This window comes from Ovis aries, chromosome 13 (assembly GCF_016772045.2).
Source record: "Ovis aries strain OAR_USU_Benz2616 breed Rambouillet chromosome 13, ARS-UI_Ramb_v3.0, whole genome shotgun sequence".
Taxonomy (NCBI): Eukaryota; Metazoa; Chordata; class Mammalia; order Artiodactyla; family Bovidae; genus Ovis; species Ovis aries.
In genome coordinates this window covers 22283911-22297428 of record NC_056066.1, presented here as the reverse complement: position 1 = coordinate 22297428, position 13518 = coordinate 22283911, and the positions used below count along the sequence as shown (strand labels likewise).

The following is a 13518-nucleotide window of genomic DNA, read 5'->3' as shown; positions in this document are numbered from 1 at the left end:
AAAATCTTTTCAATGAACTTATTTCTTGATGCAACTTATTATTTTCCCCTTCTAAAACAGTGGTTCTCAACCAAGGGCTATTTTGCCCCTTTCAGAACCCAAATGTTTTCTGATTGTCACTATGGGTAGTGGCAAGGTTTGGGAATCCTGATAAACGTGCTTCAAGGTACAGGACAGTGATGCACAGCAGAGAATTGGCCCAACCAGAATATCAATAGTGCCAAGACTAAGGAATCTTGCTCTAAACCATCTTTAACAGTACTAAATCCTTCCATAGTTTCTATTCATTTCTCCAAAAAAACTGACTAACAGGTCCACCACAGGCAAAGAAGCCAGCTATCAGAAATAAAAAGAGAAAGAAATCCCTAACCATGTGATCTTGATATTTTACCTAAGTCTCAGTTTTATCAGCTATAAAATAGAGGCATTCATAGCCCCTATGTCATAAAACTGTTCTAAAGATTGAACAAGATAAAAAAGAATGTAACAGATGACAGTTAATAAGTTACTACTTTTCATATCTGACTTTTACACAAGCTCTCTTCTCCCTTATAATGGTCTTTCTTACATTTACTTACTGAATTGTCTGTAAAACTACAGAAACAATACAAAATTCTATATTTGTAAAATAAACATGGAATACTCTTCACTTAAATTCTATTTATTATTTTATATATACCATTTTCCACCTATCTTCTCCATCTAACAGGCAAAATCCATAGTTTATTTTAGCCAAAATTTCATCATTTCTATAATCAGAAATCTAAAGTTGAAACATGGGTAAAATTTACAATCAACACATCTAAAGTCATTTATCTCAAATTGAAGATATAATATAAAAGATAAATGCCAACATTCAGCTAAGTTTCTGTCTTAAAAACACACATCTTGAAATTTTTTTAACTGAAAATAATATTTACATCACAAAGTATAAGTTAAAAGAGCATACCAATGTGGTAAATAACAACATTTATAAATCCAGTCATACTATAGTAAAAATGATGGCAAAAACTGGTAAACACAATTGAAAACAAAAATGATACATAACATTTGAGATATTTCCTGAGATGGGATTTTTTAAAATATAAATTTATTTATTTAAATTGGAGGTTAATCACTTTACAATATTGTATTGGTTTTGCCATACATCAACATGAATCCGCCACAGGTGTACACGTGTTCCCCATCCTGAACCTCCCTCCTACCTACCTCCCCGTACCATCCCCCTGGGTCATCCCAGTGTACCAGCCCCAAGCATCCAGTATCATGTATCGAACCTGGACTGAAATGAGATTCTTAAAGTCCATAGATTTAAATCACCTATCACTGACTGAAAAATATTCCAGATAGCGTTAATTCAACTAGAATTTGAGTCAGGAATTACTGAGAAAATAAAGACTAACTGAGGTTTAGGGAAAGGAAGCCCCAAACAAATACCAATCAAAAATAGCGCTAACTCTCACACCGTAAATGTAAATTCTGAGTTGATTTCTAAAATACTATCCAAGTGAAGCAAAAACAAAAAAATGGGAAATCAATTCTAGGTGTTTCATAAGAAATGAATGACCAATGAACTGAACTATTTAGTCTATATTTAGTTATGTTAAATTGGAGTAGTGCCAAATGTCTTTTCCAAAGACCAAAGGCCGAACTGTCCTTCTAAGATAACATTTTTCATTAAGATAATTAAATTAAATGTCACTTAGCAACTCACAGTATTTTCATAATGATAGTTTAAAACGATTTGCTTGTGAAGGTGAAAGGAGGATGGCGGTGGTAGGAGGGAGGGGTGGAGGGGGAAACAAAGGGCTAGGCCTACCTGAACCAAGTGGAGAGGAGCCCACACTGAGGCTCTGCACACTCCCATTCCTGAGTGGCGTGGGGGATTTCTGAAGACTAGAGCTGGTTACACTTCCTGCAGCTGATGCTACAGATGACGTTGGTGAAGCAGAAGAAACTGAGAGATGAGAAACATTCTCTTGATTTTTGTTTCCTTTGGGTCTACCAGGCCCATGCTTACTTTGCTTATTTCCTTTTCTTTTCTTTTCCTTTACAGCTTCTTCTTCTATGCCAGAAGTTTGAGCCCGCTTATATCCTGCTGTAGGGAGGCTGGAATTACCCAAATCTCCAGGTGAATTTTCAAAGCTTTTAGGCTGTGAAATAACAGCTGAGGCTGAAGGGAGACCAATTATGGAACTAAAACTATTTACCCCCCCTTCCTGGCTTCCAGACTCTCCTTTATGTACATCTTTGGTTGATGATGACTGCTGGGAGTGAGTATAACTGTCATTACGCAGATCTGAGTCTGTAAAGCTCAAGAAATCCTGGGGAGACTGTACTGAACTTCCCGAAGATGATTTTACACTGCCTGGAGTTCCTGAAAAACTGCCTGTAGTGGGGGAAAAAAAAAAAATGGGGTAGGAAAAGAAAAAATTGGATGCAAAAGTTCCCATGAGCAGTAGAAATGATACAATCAGCAAAAACAGAGGACGAAAAAAACTAACTATAAAATTAAGGACATCAGTATATAACTCAGCTAGATTTTTTTTTAAAGATTACTGAAATCAAGTTTATCTATAAAATTATACTTGTCATTTTATAGTTATTAAATTGATTAACTCTTGAATTACAAGCTATTACCTGTACAATTGCCAAGATAAAAGATGTGGTTCTGAACCTACCTTTCACTTTTACCATGGCAGCATTCCTCAGCTCTCCCCACATGCCTTACATATGCTGAGGAAGGACTGAAGAACAGCTAAGTCTCAAGAAGACTTTCAAAAGACTGTGATCAAACTCTGAATGGCATGGGGAATTTATTCTTTTGCAGTTATTAAGATACCATGATAAATGTTCCCAACATACAGTAAGAACCAAAAGATGTTGCTTAAGTCGTTAAGTTCTGAGTTTTAACTTCAAGATAATGTTGGTGAATATTATCACTCAGTTACATCTAACCCACCATGAATTTGATAAAACAACAATGATCACATGGAATAATCTACATAACTCACATTTCTCCCAGTCTACCTCTCATGGAGCTGCATAAAGAAAAGACACCGGCCACTTATATTTTGCCACTGCTTTTATGAAAGTAAAATCATACGAGAGGAACCTCTCATAAAACTTCCAAAACTGCTTATTTCCCCCACTCTTTACTTAAAGAATACTAGTAGCCCATCATGTCATTATGAGATATAAGAAGCTCAAAGTTCTTATTTACCAGGTAAAAACTAATGGCTGTGATGAAATAAGTTCAGTCCACCATTTCACTTTATCTAACCCTCTCATCACACTTACCAAATGAAGTAACACATGTTTAGACTCAGTTTTGACCACATAACTATTGTGTTTCATAAAACTAAACTATATCAGGTTTTAACTATTATGCTTAGAAACAAAAGCTCAAAATGACGTGTTCTGTTGGCAGTGGAAATTCCAAGCTAAATACAAACTTTATTGCAGAGAACATTCATAGGTAATCACACATAAATTCACTTAAACATTCAGAAAGATATTTTTTCCTTACAAACAGAAATAATTTATTTTAAACTAAAGTCTCATGGTTTTGGTTTTTAAATTTTAAGTTCTGCTGAAATGGCTCATTTAGAAAACAACAATAATTCTAAAATTTAACTTTTTTAAGAGAATATCTGCCTTATTCATTTATGAAATTACGTGTACAGCTATGACCATTTTCAGGCCATTTCTGTACAGAAAAATATACATATTAAGAAGCCATTTACATTACATCAATCATTTAAGTATAACTGCAATTTGCCACTTAATTAGCAGCTATAAAGAAGTTCTTTATTATCCATTCTGATCTGTCACCATCTGTCTTTTTCCTGCATGTTTTTGTTTTTACAGCTGGTGTTAAAAGCTCACAACAGCAAGGTAAATACTTTAAAACATTTAGTATATGCAATACATTAAATGTATATTTTCTAAAATTCACATACAATCCTGAAATTAAAAAAGAAAAAACACAATTACTTTCAATGCTCTACTATAAATTTCAATTTTTAAAACTTTTTAGAATGTTACCTCAGATATGAAAACATGACATATCTCTATCATATCTTAACAGAAGCAGGGAAAGACTCCAATGTTATTAAGTTTAAAAAAATGAGAGAATGCTTTTCTAAATGGATTAGCATTTCAAAGATACAATTAAAAGCTCAAAAATGCAATTTTAGCAGTACAAAATGAGGTCTTCATTACAAAGAAGAAATAACTGAATTCTGCCAATCACATTCAAACTGTGAATGAAGTTACATCAAAAATTACAATTTTACGAGAATTCCTTGGCAGTTCAGTGGTTAGGACTCAGCACTTTCACTGCCATGGCTTGGGTTCAACCCTTGATTAGGAAACTAAGATGCTGCAATTCATGTGGCATGGCCAAAAAAAAATTACAGTTTTACTATTTATTTTCCAAAGTATCATAAAAATAATATACAGAAATTTTATTACACATAAAATAGCAAATTTAGCATTTTCTTTTCTATCTAATTTTTTGTTACATGAGGAAAAAGGAAAAAAAAATTTAGGACTTGAAAATCTTGAAATCCAAGAATAACTTAGTTGTAAATATATGAATATACTTTTTAATGAAGAGTTCAGTGACTAAGCAATCTTTCTATGTATTCAAATTATGTCCTGGCAGATTTTGGGTATAATTTTTATCATCATCAAAAGTTTGAATAGGGTAAAGGAAAGGACAGCATATTTCCCCCTCGTTTACTCCTAGGAATAAAAGGGCAGGATGGGAGGTAGGGGAGAGAAGGAGGCCTTTATTTTATACTTTATTAAATATATTTGTTTGGAACAGTTTTGAACATTTATATTACTCAAAATATTTATGTCCATGATAAAAATTATACAAAGTAAAAACCTAGAATATTTGGCTAACTGATTCTAAAGTTTAGCTGAGTTATTCTGTTGCCAGAAAACAGTACTACCATATATTAAAACATACCATGCCTTGTTAATTCCGAATATCAGTTAAATAGCAAATTATTTTTTCAGTATAAGTTATGTCCCAAAAGAATGCATAAAACATATATACACTGAAAAAAAAAAGTTGTTTAACTACAACTCAAAATTGGGTATTCATAATTACCAAAAGATATGGGGCTTCCCTTGTAGCTCAGTCAGTAAATAATCTGCCTGCAGTGCAGGAAACCCGGGTTCAATCCCTGCATTGGGAAGATCCCTTGGAGAAGGAAATGAAAACCCACTCCAGTATCCTTGTTTGGAAAATCTCATGGACAGAGAAGCCTGGTGGGCTGCAGTCCATGGGGTCGCAAAGAGTCGGGCGCGACTGAGCAACTAACACTTAACTTATATAAGCTGAGTAAACATCTACTTTAAATGTCAAGCTTCATAATAAATGCATTAATATCAGTAATTATTATTTACTGAAAACTATTTAGCTCCCCTAAAAATTACTCAGTACTTGTTCACTTACTAAAAATGTATACAGTTCTAGTGTTCAACTGGGAAAGATAAATAAAAGTAACTTATAAAATAGAATGACTTTTCTATTGAGCATAAAGGAAAGGAAAACTCCAGCTTTTATTTTCACCCCAAACTGTTAACTTTATTCCACATCTATTTTAACATTTAAAAAAATTACATTTCAACTTTAGAAGCACAGGTCATAACACAAAAGGAAAGCGAAGGTCCCAGAAACATTTTAAGAAGGAATATTAGTCTTTGAAGTAATCTTAGTATAACAACTAATCATGAAATAACCTCTATTATCCAACAGTTATAAGGAAAAAGTAATTCTTTTCTAAAACTTATCTACTATTGATCATCATAAGAACAAGTATTTCAACTAAAACATCGTAAGTAATACCTTGCTGGAAAGGACTAGCAGCTGATACAGTCGTTCCTGGATTTCTTCCACCAGGCTTTCTTCCCCTTTGACCTGAGCTGTGAGCTGAAGATTTCTTCCCTTTGCCCTCTGACCCTCTAGCCTCTGAAACATCTTTTGCACTAGTAGTGTGAGCAGAGACTTCCTGGAAATTTGCATTCGTAAATCGAGCTGCAGTATCTTCCAAGCGCTTCAAGGATCCAGATATAGAGTTGCTACTAGTGCTTGTGTAAGTCTAACATTTTGATTGAGAAAGGAAGTAAAAGGAAAAAGAATTTATTACAATTTGTCTACAAGCAGAAGATGGTACATTAATAATAAATAATTACTGGACTTGTAAAATAAAAATACGAAAACTTCAGCTATAAAAATAACTCAGTCTGCCTAAGAAAATCAAGCAAAAGTTTAGAATCTGGTATAAATATTTCTTTTAAAAATATAGATAATTTATAACATGGCTGTTTGAGCATCAAACTGCAGCAATTAGTAAAAGTACCTATTAGTTGTTTTATTTAGTGACTCAGAGTAAGCAACACAAATGATATTTGTTTCTCAGGAAGCATCATTTTCAACAAGAACATTCCACTTCTAGACATGAAATTTAAACCAGTTTTAGTGCTCAGAACAGAAAGGCAACACCAGAAAGAAGCAAGGCACTACAATTTCATTAGTGGGCTACATCCATGAGATTGAAAGGACCAAGGCAATGGCACCCCACTCCAGGACTCTTGCCTGGAAAATCCCATGGACAGAGGAGCCTGGTGGGCTGCAGTCCATGGGATCGCTAAGAGTCGGACACGACTGAGCAACTTCACTTTCACTTTTCACTTTCACGCGTTGGAGAAGGAAATGGCAACCCACCCCAGTGTTCTTGCCTGGAGAATCCTGGTGGGGGGGGGGGGGGGAGCCTGGTGGGCTGCCGTCTATGGGGTCACACAGAGTCGAACACGACTGAGGCGACTTAGCAGCAGCAGCAGCAGCAGCAGCGGCAGCATAGATCAGAGCAAGAACTTTTAAAATTGAGGTGAAGGCTGCTTTTCAAAAGGGAAAGCTTAAAACCCCTGAAACAGACACCATTTTGTCCGCAGAGGAAACAGTTTCATTTTGCAGTTAAGATTTCTAAATATTAAAAGTTCAATTATATGATGTAACTGATTCTCAATCATCCCCTATATTTAGTTGTGGGGGAAGGGAGAGGCAAGATAAAGACTGAGTAAATGGTTTTCAGTTTTGAATAACCATTTTAATATAAGGTGTGTGCAAATAATGACCAATTAAGTAAGAAGTATGAAGCCAGATGTAAATTAATCAACATGCTTTGAAATGAGAAAGGTTTGTTTGATCCAAAGGGTGTTGTCATTGTTAAACTGGTGCCTGGACTATAACTAGACCTAAATTTCTGTTGAATAAATAAATACTTTCCTAATACATCTACCTGAAATCTCTGATGGAACACAAGTCAAAAATCTGAAAATATGCAAAACTGAAATTTCCCAAACATAACAACTACTCAATACAAAACATCGGATAAATTCAAAAAATGAGAAAATGACGACGATAAAATCAGGTTACCAAATAATTTTTAGCAAATCAATGTTCAAAGAAAGTAATAAGGTAAAACTTAGAATGTTCTGAAAACCAAATATTCTTTACTATTACTTTTCTGCTATGTGCCTCCCTGGTGCTACACCCATCCCATAACATCACACCCAAGAACAGATTTTCATCATCAAATACAAAAGACATAATATTATCTCATAAAAATTAATCCCTGTTGTAATAAACTATAACACACAAATAAGAACAAAGTTTTTAAGTATGTTTCAGGAGAAAACAAACTGCCATTTAACAAACCAATCATATTTAAGTTGATTAAACTGCATGGATGACCTCAGAAATGTGAACCTTTCCCATCCAGACAATTCACTTTGGAAATCGCCTGAAATTTCCTTTTCAAGTATTTTTTTCCCCAATAATTCGAGTTGATTTTGAGGTTTTCCATACTACCCAACTGACCCTAATGAAGTTTAAAAGTCATCTAAATAAGACTTTAAAATGCTCAAACTACAGCACAATTACACTCATCTCACATGCTAGTAAAGTAATGCTCAAAATTCTCTAAGCCAGGCTTCAGCAATACGTGAACCATGAACTTCCAGATGTTCAAGCTGGTTTTAGAAAAGGCAGAGGAACCAGAGATTAAATTGCCAACATCCACTGGATCATCTAAAAAGCAAGAGAGTTCCAGAAAAACATCTATTTCTGATTTACTGATTATGCCAAAGCCTTTGACTGTGTGGATCACAATAAACTGTGAAAAGTTCTGAAAGAGATGGGAATACAGATCACCTGACCTGCCTCTTGAGAAACCTAAATGCAGGTCAGGAAGCAACAGTTAGAACTGGACATGGAACAACAGACGGTTCCAAATAGGAAAAGGAGTACGTCAAGGCTGTATATTGTCATCCTGCTTATTTAACTTCTATGCAGAGTACACCATGAGAAATGGTGGGCTGGAAGAAGCACAAGCTGGAATCAGATTGCCAGGAGAAATATCAATAATCTCAAACATGCAGATGGCACCACCCTTAATGGCAGAAAGTGAAGAGGAAATAAAAAGCCTCTTGATGAAAGTGAAAGAGGAGAGTGAAAAAGTTGGCTTAAAGCTCAACATTCATAAAATGAACATCATGGTATCCGGTCCCATCACTTCATGGGAAAAAGATGGGGAAACAGTGGAAACAGTGTCAGACTTTATTTTGGGGGGCTCCAAAGTCACTGCAGATGGTGACTGCAACCATGAAATTAAAAGACGCTTACTCCTTGGAAGGAAAGTTATGACCAACCTAGATAGCATATTCAAAAGCAGAGACATTACTTTGCCAACAAAGGTCCATCTAGTCAAGGCTATAGTTTTTCCTGTGGTCATGTATGGATGTGAGAGTTGGACTGTGAAGAAAGCTTAGCACCAAAGAATTCATGCTTTTGAACTGTGGTGTTGGAGAAGACTCTTGAGAGTCCCTTGGACTGCAAGGAGATCCAACCAGTCCAACCTAAAGGAGATCAGTCCTGGCTGTTCATTGGAAGGACTGACGCTAAAGCTGAAACTCCAATACTTTGGCCACCTCATACGAAGAGCTGACTCACTGGAAAAGACCCTGATGCTGGGAGAGATTGGGGGCAGGAGGAGAAAGGGACGACAGAGGATGAGATGGCTGGATGGCATCACTGACTCGATGGACGTAGTGTGAGTGAACTCCGGGAGCTGGTGATGGACAGGGAGGCCTGGTGCGCTGCAATTCTTGAGTTCACAAAAAGTCACATACGACTGAGCAACTGAACTGAAAGAAGACTTTTGAAGGTGTTCTTCATTCAAATATTCTATGTGTCAAATAAGGAAAAGGAGAGAAAACTGGGTAAAATACCCACAACAAAAATAGACTAGGTTTCCTCGTGGCTAAGGGGTAAAGAATCAGCCTGCCAATGCAGGAGACACAGGTTCAATCCATGGGTCAGAAGGATTCCACAGGCAGGGAGCAACTACTTATGCACCACATCTACCTGAGCCTCTGGTCTAGAGGCCAGGAGCAGCAATACTGAGTCTGTGTGTCACACAACTGAAGTGCAAATGCTCCAGAGCCTTTGCTCTCCAAAAAGAGAAGCCTGAGCACCGACACTGAAGAGGAGCCCCCACTTGCCATAACTAGAGAAAACTCATGCAGCAACAAAGACACAACACAACCAAAAATTAGTAATTAAAGCTATAAAAATAAAAAGGCTATCTTCTTCCACATATCCATCTAAATTAAGGCTAGTCAGTCACCTTCAAGTTAGGCTTCAGCAGTATGTGAATATAGAGATGTACAAGCTGGATTTAAAAAAGACAGAAGAAGCAGAGATCAAATTGCCAACATTTAAAGGATCATGGAGAAGGCATGAAAAACACCTACGTCTGTTTCACTGATTACACTAAACCCTCTCACAACAAACAGTGGAAAATTCTTAAAAGAGATGGGAGTAACAGAGCATCTTAACTGCCTCCTCAGAAACCTGTGTGCAGGTCAAGAAGCAACAGTTAGAACTAGACATGAAACAATGGACTGGTTCAAAATTGGCAAAGGAGTATATCAAGGCTGCACCTTGTCACCCTGCTTGCTTAACTTATATGCAGAGTACATCATGTGCAACACTGGGCTGGACGAATCAAATGCTGGAATCAAGACTGCCAGGGAAAATATCAACAATCACAGATATGCAGATGACATCACCCTAACTGCAGAAAGCAAAAAGGAAGATGGCTACTGCAGCCACAAAATTAAAAGATGCTTGCTCACTGGACAAAAAGCTATGACAAATCTAGTCAGCATATTAAAAGCGGAGAAATCACTTTGCCAACAAAGATCCTTCTAATCAAAGGTATGGTTTTTTCCAATAGTCATGTACAGATGCAAGACTTGGACCATAAAGAAGGCTGAGAGCCAAAGAATTGATGCTTTCAAATTGTGATGCTGGAGAAGACTCTTGAGAGTCCCTTGGACTGCAAGGAGATCAACCAGTCTATCCTAAAGAAATTAACCCTGAATACCCATTGGAAGGACTGATATTGAAACTGAATCTCCAATACTTTGGCCACTTGACGCTAAGAGTCAATGCACTGGAAAAGACCCTGACGCTGGGAAAGATCGAGGGCAGGAGAAGAAGCGGGGTAGAAGGGATGAAATGACTGGATGGCATCACTGACTCAATGGCCATGAATTTGCACAAAGTCCAGGAGATAGTGAAGGACAAGGAAGCCTAGCATGCCGCAGTCTATGAGGTCACAAAGAGAGAGATACAACCTAGCAACTAAACAATAACAATCCTTCCAGAGTCACTCAACAGGATATCCTTGCTTGCCCCATAACTATACAATGTCCATAAATCCAATGAAAACATGATATTTGGAAGAAAAGGTATTACAAAGAAAGTAATTAATGAAAATTACACAAATTTTAGTGTTCAAAGTAGTAATAAATTAATCATAACATTTTATTTTTCATAAACCTCAACACCTAAGTTTCAAAAGATATCACAGCTTTCTTAATCAGAAAGAAAAAACTTTCAGCCAAAGATTCTACCACTTAAAAAAATTATACATAATGAAAAGGAAAAAAAAAGAAAAGGAAAAAAAAGGCTCTACAGGTTTTACTCAAACAGTCCTCTACCTTAATGCCAAGTTTGTAACTTAAAGAGTATTTGTTTCACAACACGCTATTTAAATAGTATGGCACTGTGGAGTTCCATTACAACATACAATCAATCAAAACCAAGAAGGTGGAGGAAAAAAGTGTAGGTAGGAGGACAGCCAAGGGAGACACAATGAGTAGGCTCCCAACATCACAAACCTGTTTTCTCAGTCAGTTTCACAACCTACATAACTCTTAGATATAAGCACCTCACTGCTCTGAGAGCCATGATAGTACTAAAAAATACATATTTTTCAAATAATTGGCCATAAAACACAAATTAACTACTTCAAGTGGTACTCAACTAAGTAAATATAGCCTTGCTTATTTTCATTTCTACTAGAGATAAAATTGGTTATCTGGCTATAGTGACAGTCTTTAGAGAACTGCATAAACATTTTGTGATTTATAGGTAACCTAATGAATCTTTCAGGATAGACATTTAAAACATATTTGATTTTTGTTTCATAGCTAACTGTAATTATTAGTCCTCAGATTAAACCAACATACCTACTAAACAGCATTAATCAGGAACAAAAATATTTCTAACTTCAAACCAAAATTTTTATATTCATAATTAGTCAAAGACTATCAGAGGTATCCAAAGAAATGGCAGTTACTTTTTTAAAGGTATAATTAGTTGTCTTATGTTTTATTCTACAAAGCTCTATAATCCATGTTTGGGAGAGGAGGCACAGAGGAAATGACCACGACCATAGCTATGCCTTCCACCAACATGATGAAACAGAATAATGTTGGTCAAATGTTTTTTTAATGATGTACTATTCAAGCCTCTCATAAAATTCACAAATTTTTCAATAGCCCAATTCTTAAAATACAATACAGACACTACCAAACATGAGGCACAGAAACTGTAAACAAAACAAAAAGATCCACAGAATGAGAAAAAATACTTGCAAATGAAGCAACAAAGTATTAATCTCCAAAATATACAAAGAGCTCATGCAGCTCAATATAAAAAACAAACAAACAACCCAATCAAAAACTGGGCAGATGGTCTAAACAGACATTTCTGTATGTCCTTCAATGAAGACAGAGTTCCTGGTAGCTCAGCTGGTGAAGAATCCACCTGCAACACAGGAGACCCCAGTTCGATTCCTGGAGAAGATCCCCTGGAAGAGGGTAGGCTACCCACTCTAGTATTCTTGGGCTTCCCTGGTGGCTCAGTTGGGAAAGACTGTGCCTGCAATGTGGGAGACCTGGGTTCGATCCCTGGATTGAGAAAATCCCCTCGAGAAGGGAACAGCTACCCACTCTAGTAATCTGGCCTGGAGAATTCTGTGGACTGTATAGTCCATGGAGTCGCAAAGAGTCAGACACCACTGATTGATTTTCACTTTTCAAAGAAGACATACAGATGGCCAAAAGGCACATGAAAAGATGTTCGGCATCATTAATTATTAAGAGAAATGCAAATCACAACTACAATGAAGTATCACTTGAAACCAGTCAGAATGGCCATTAACAGTAAATGCTAGAGAGGGTCTGGAGAAAAGGGAAGCCTCCTACACTGCTGGTGGGAATGTAAACTGACACAGCCATTATGGAGAACGGTATGGAGGTTCTTTAAAAAAAACTACCATAAAGAACTACCATATGACCCTACAATTCCACTCCTAGGCAAATACCTAGGAGAAATTTCCTAGGAGAAAACTGTAATTTGAAAAATTACATGCACCCCAACATTCACTGCAGCACTATTTACAATAGCCAGGACAGAGAAATAATCTGTCCAACAACAGAGGAATGGATAAAGAAAATGTACATAGAGCCAATGATATATTACTCAGCCACAAAAAAGAACAATATAGGGACGTCCCTGGTGATCCAGTGGCTAAGACTCTGCACTCCCAATACAGGGAGCATGGGTTCAATCCCTGGCCAGGGAACTAGATTCCACATGCTGCAACTAAGATCTTGTGCAGCCAAATAGATAAAATGAATATTTCTAAAAAAAAAAAAAAAAAAGAATATAATGCCATCTGTAGCAACATTCAAGGAACTAGAGATTGTCATACCGAGTGAAGTAAGTCAGACACAGAAAGCAAATATCATATGATATCACTAATCTGTGGAATCTATAAAAAGGGTACAAATGAACTTATTCACAAAACAGAAGCAGAGTCACAGATGTAGAAAACAAACATATAACTTACCAGGAGAAAAGGAAAAGAGGGATAAATTGGGAGACTGAAACTGATATATATGCACTACTGTATATAAAATAGATACCTAGTAAGAACCTACTGTATAGCACAGGGAACTCTACTCAATACACTGTAATGGCCTATATGGGAAAATAATTCTTAAAAAGACTGTATGTAAGAATATGTATAACCAATTAATTTTGCTATACACCTGAAACTAACAAAACATTGTTAATCAACT

The 13518-nt window shown here is 36.4% G+C and overlaps 1 protein-coding gene across 49 annotated transcripts in view; it reads right to left on the bottom strand.

Annotated features, from left to right (window-relative positions):
* The window catches only part of MLLT10 (MLLT10 histone lysine methyltransferase DOT1L cofactor), a 213522-nt gene that overhangs the window by 63831 nt on the left and 136173 nt on the right, over positions 1–13518 (bottom strand). For 26 of the 49 annotated variants that reach the window (XM_027976600.3, XM_027976601.3, XM_027976602.3 and 23 more), the window contains 2 exons: positions 5867–6119; positions 1820–2389 (listed from right to left, as the gene is read on the bottom strand). In XM_027976600.3, coding sequence (XP_027832401.1) covers positions 1820–2389; positions 5867–6119 — 823 coding nt within the window. The remainder of the gene's footprint in view (positions 1–1819; positions 2390–5866; positions 6120–13518) is intronic. The other 23 variants (XM_060397299.1, XM_060397302.1, XM_060397305.1 and 20 more) reach the window with 2 other exon arrangements.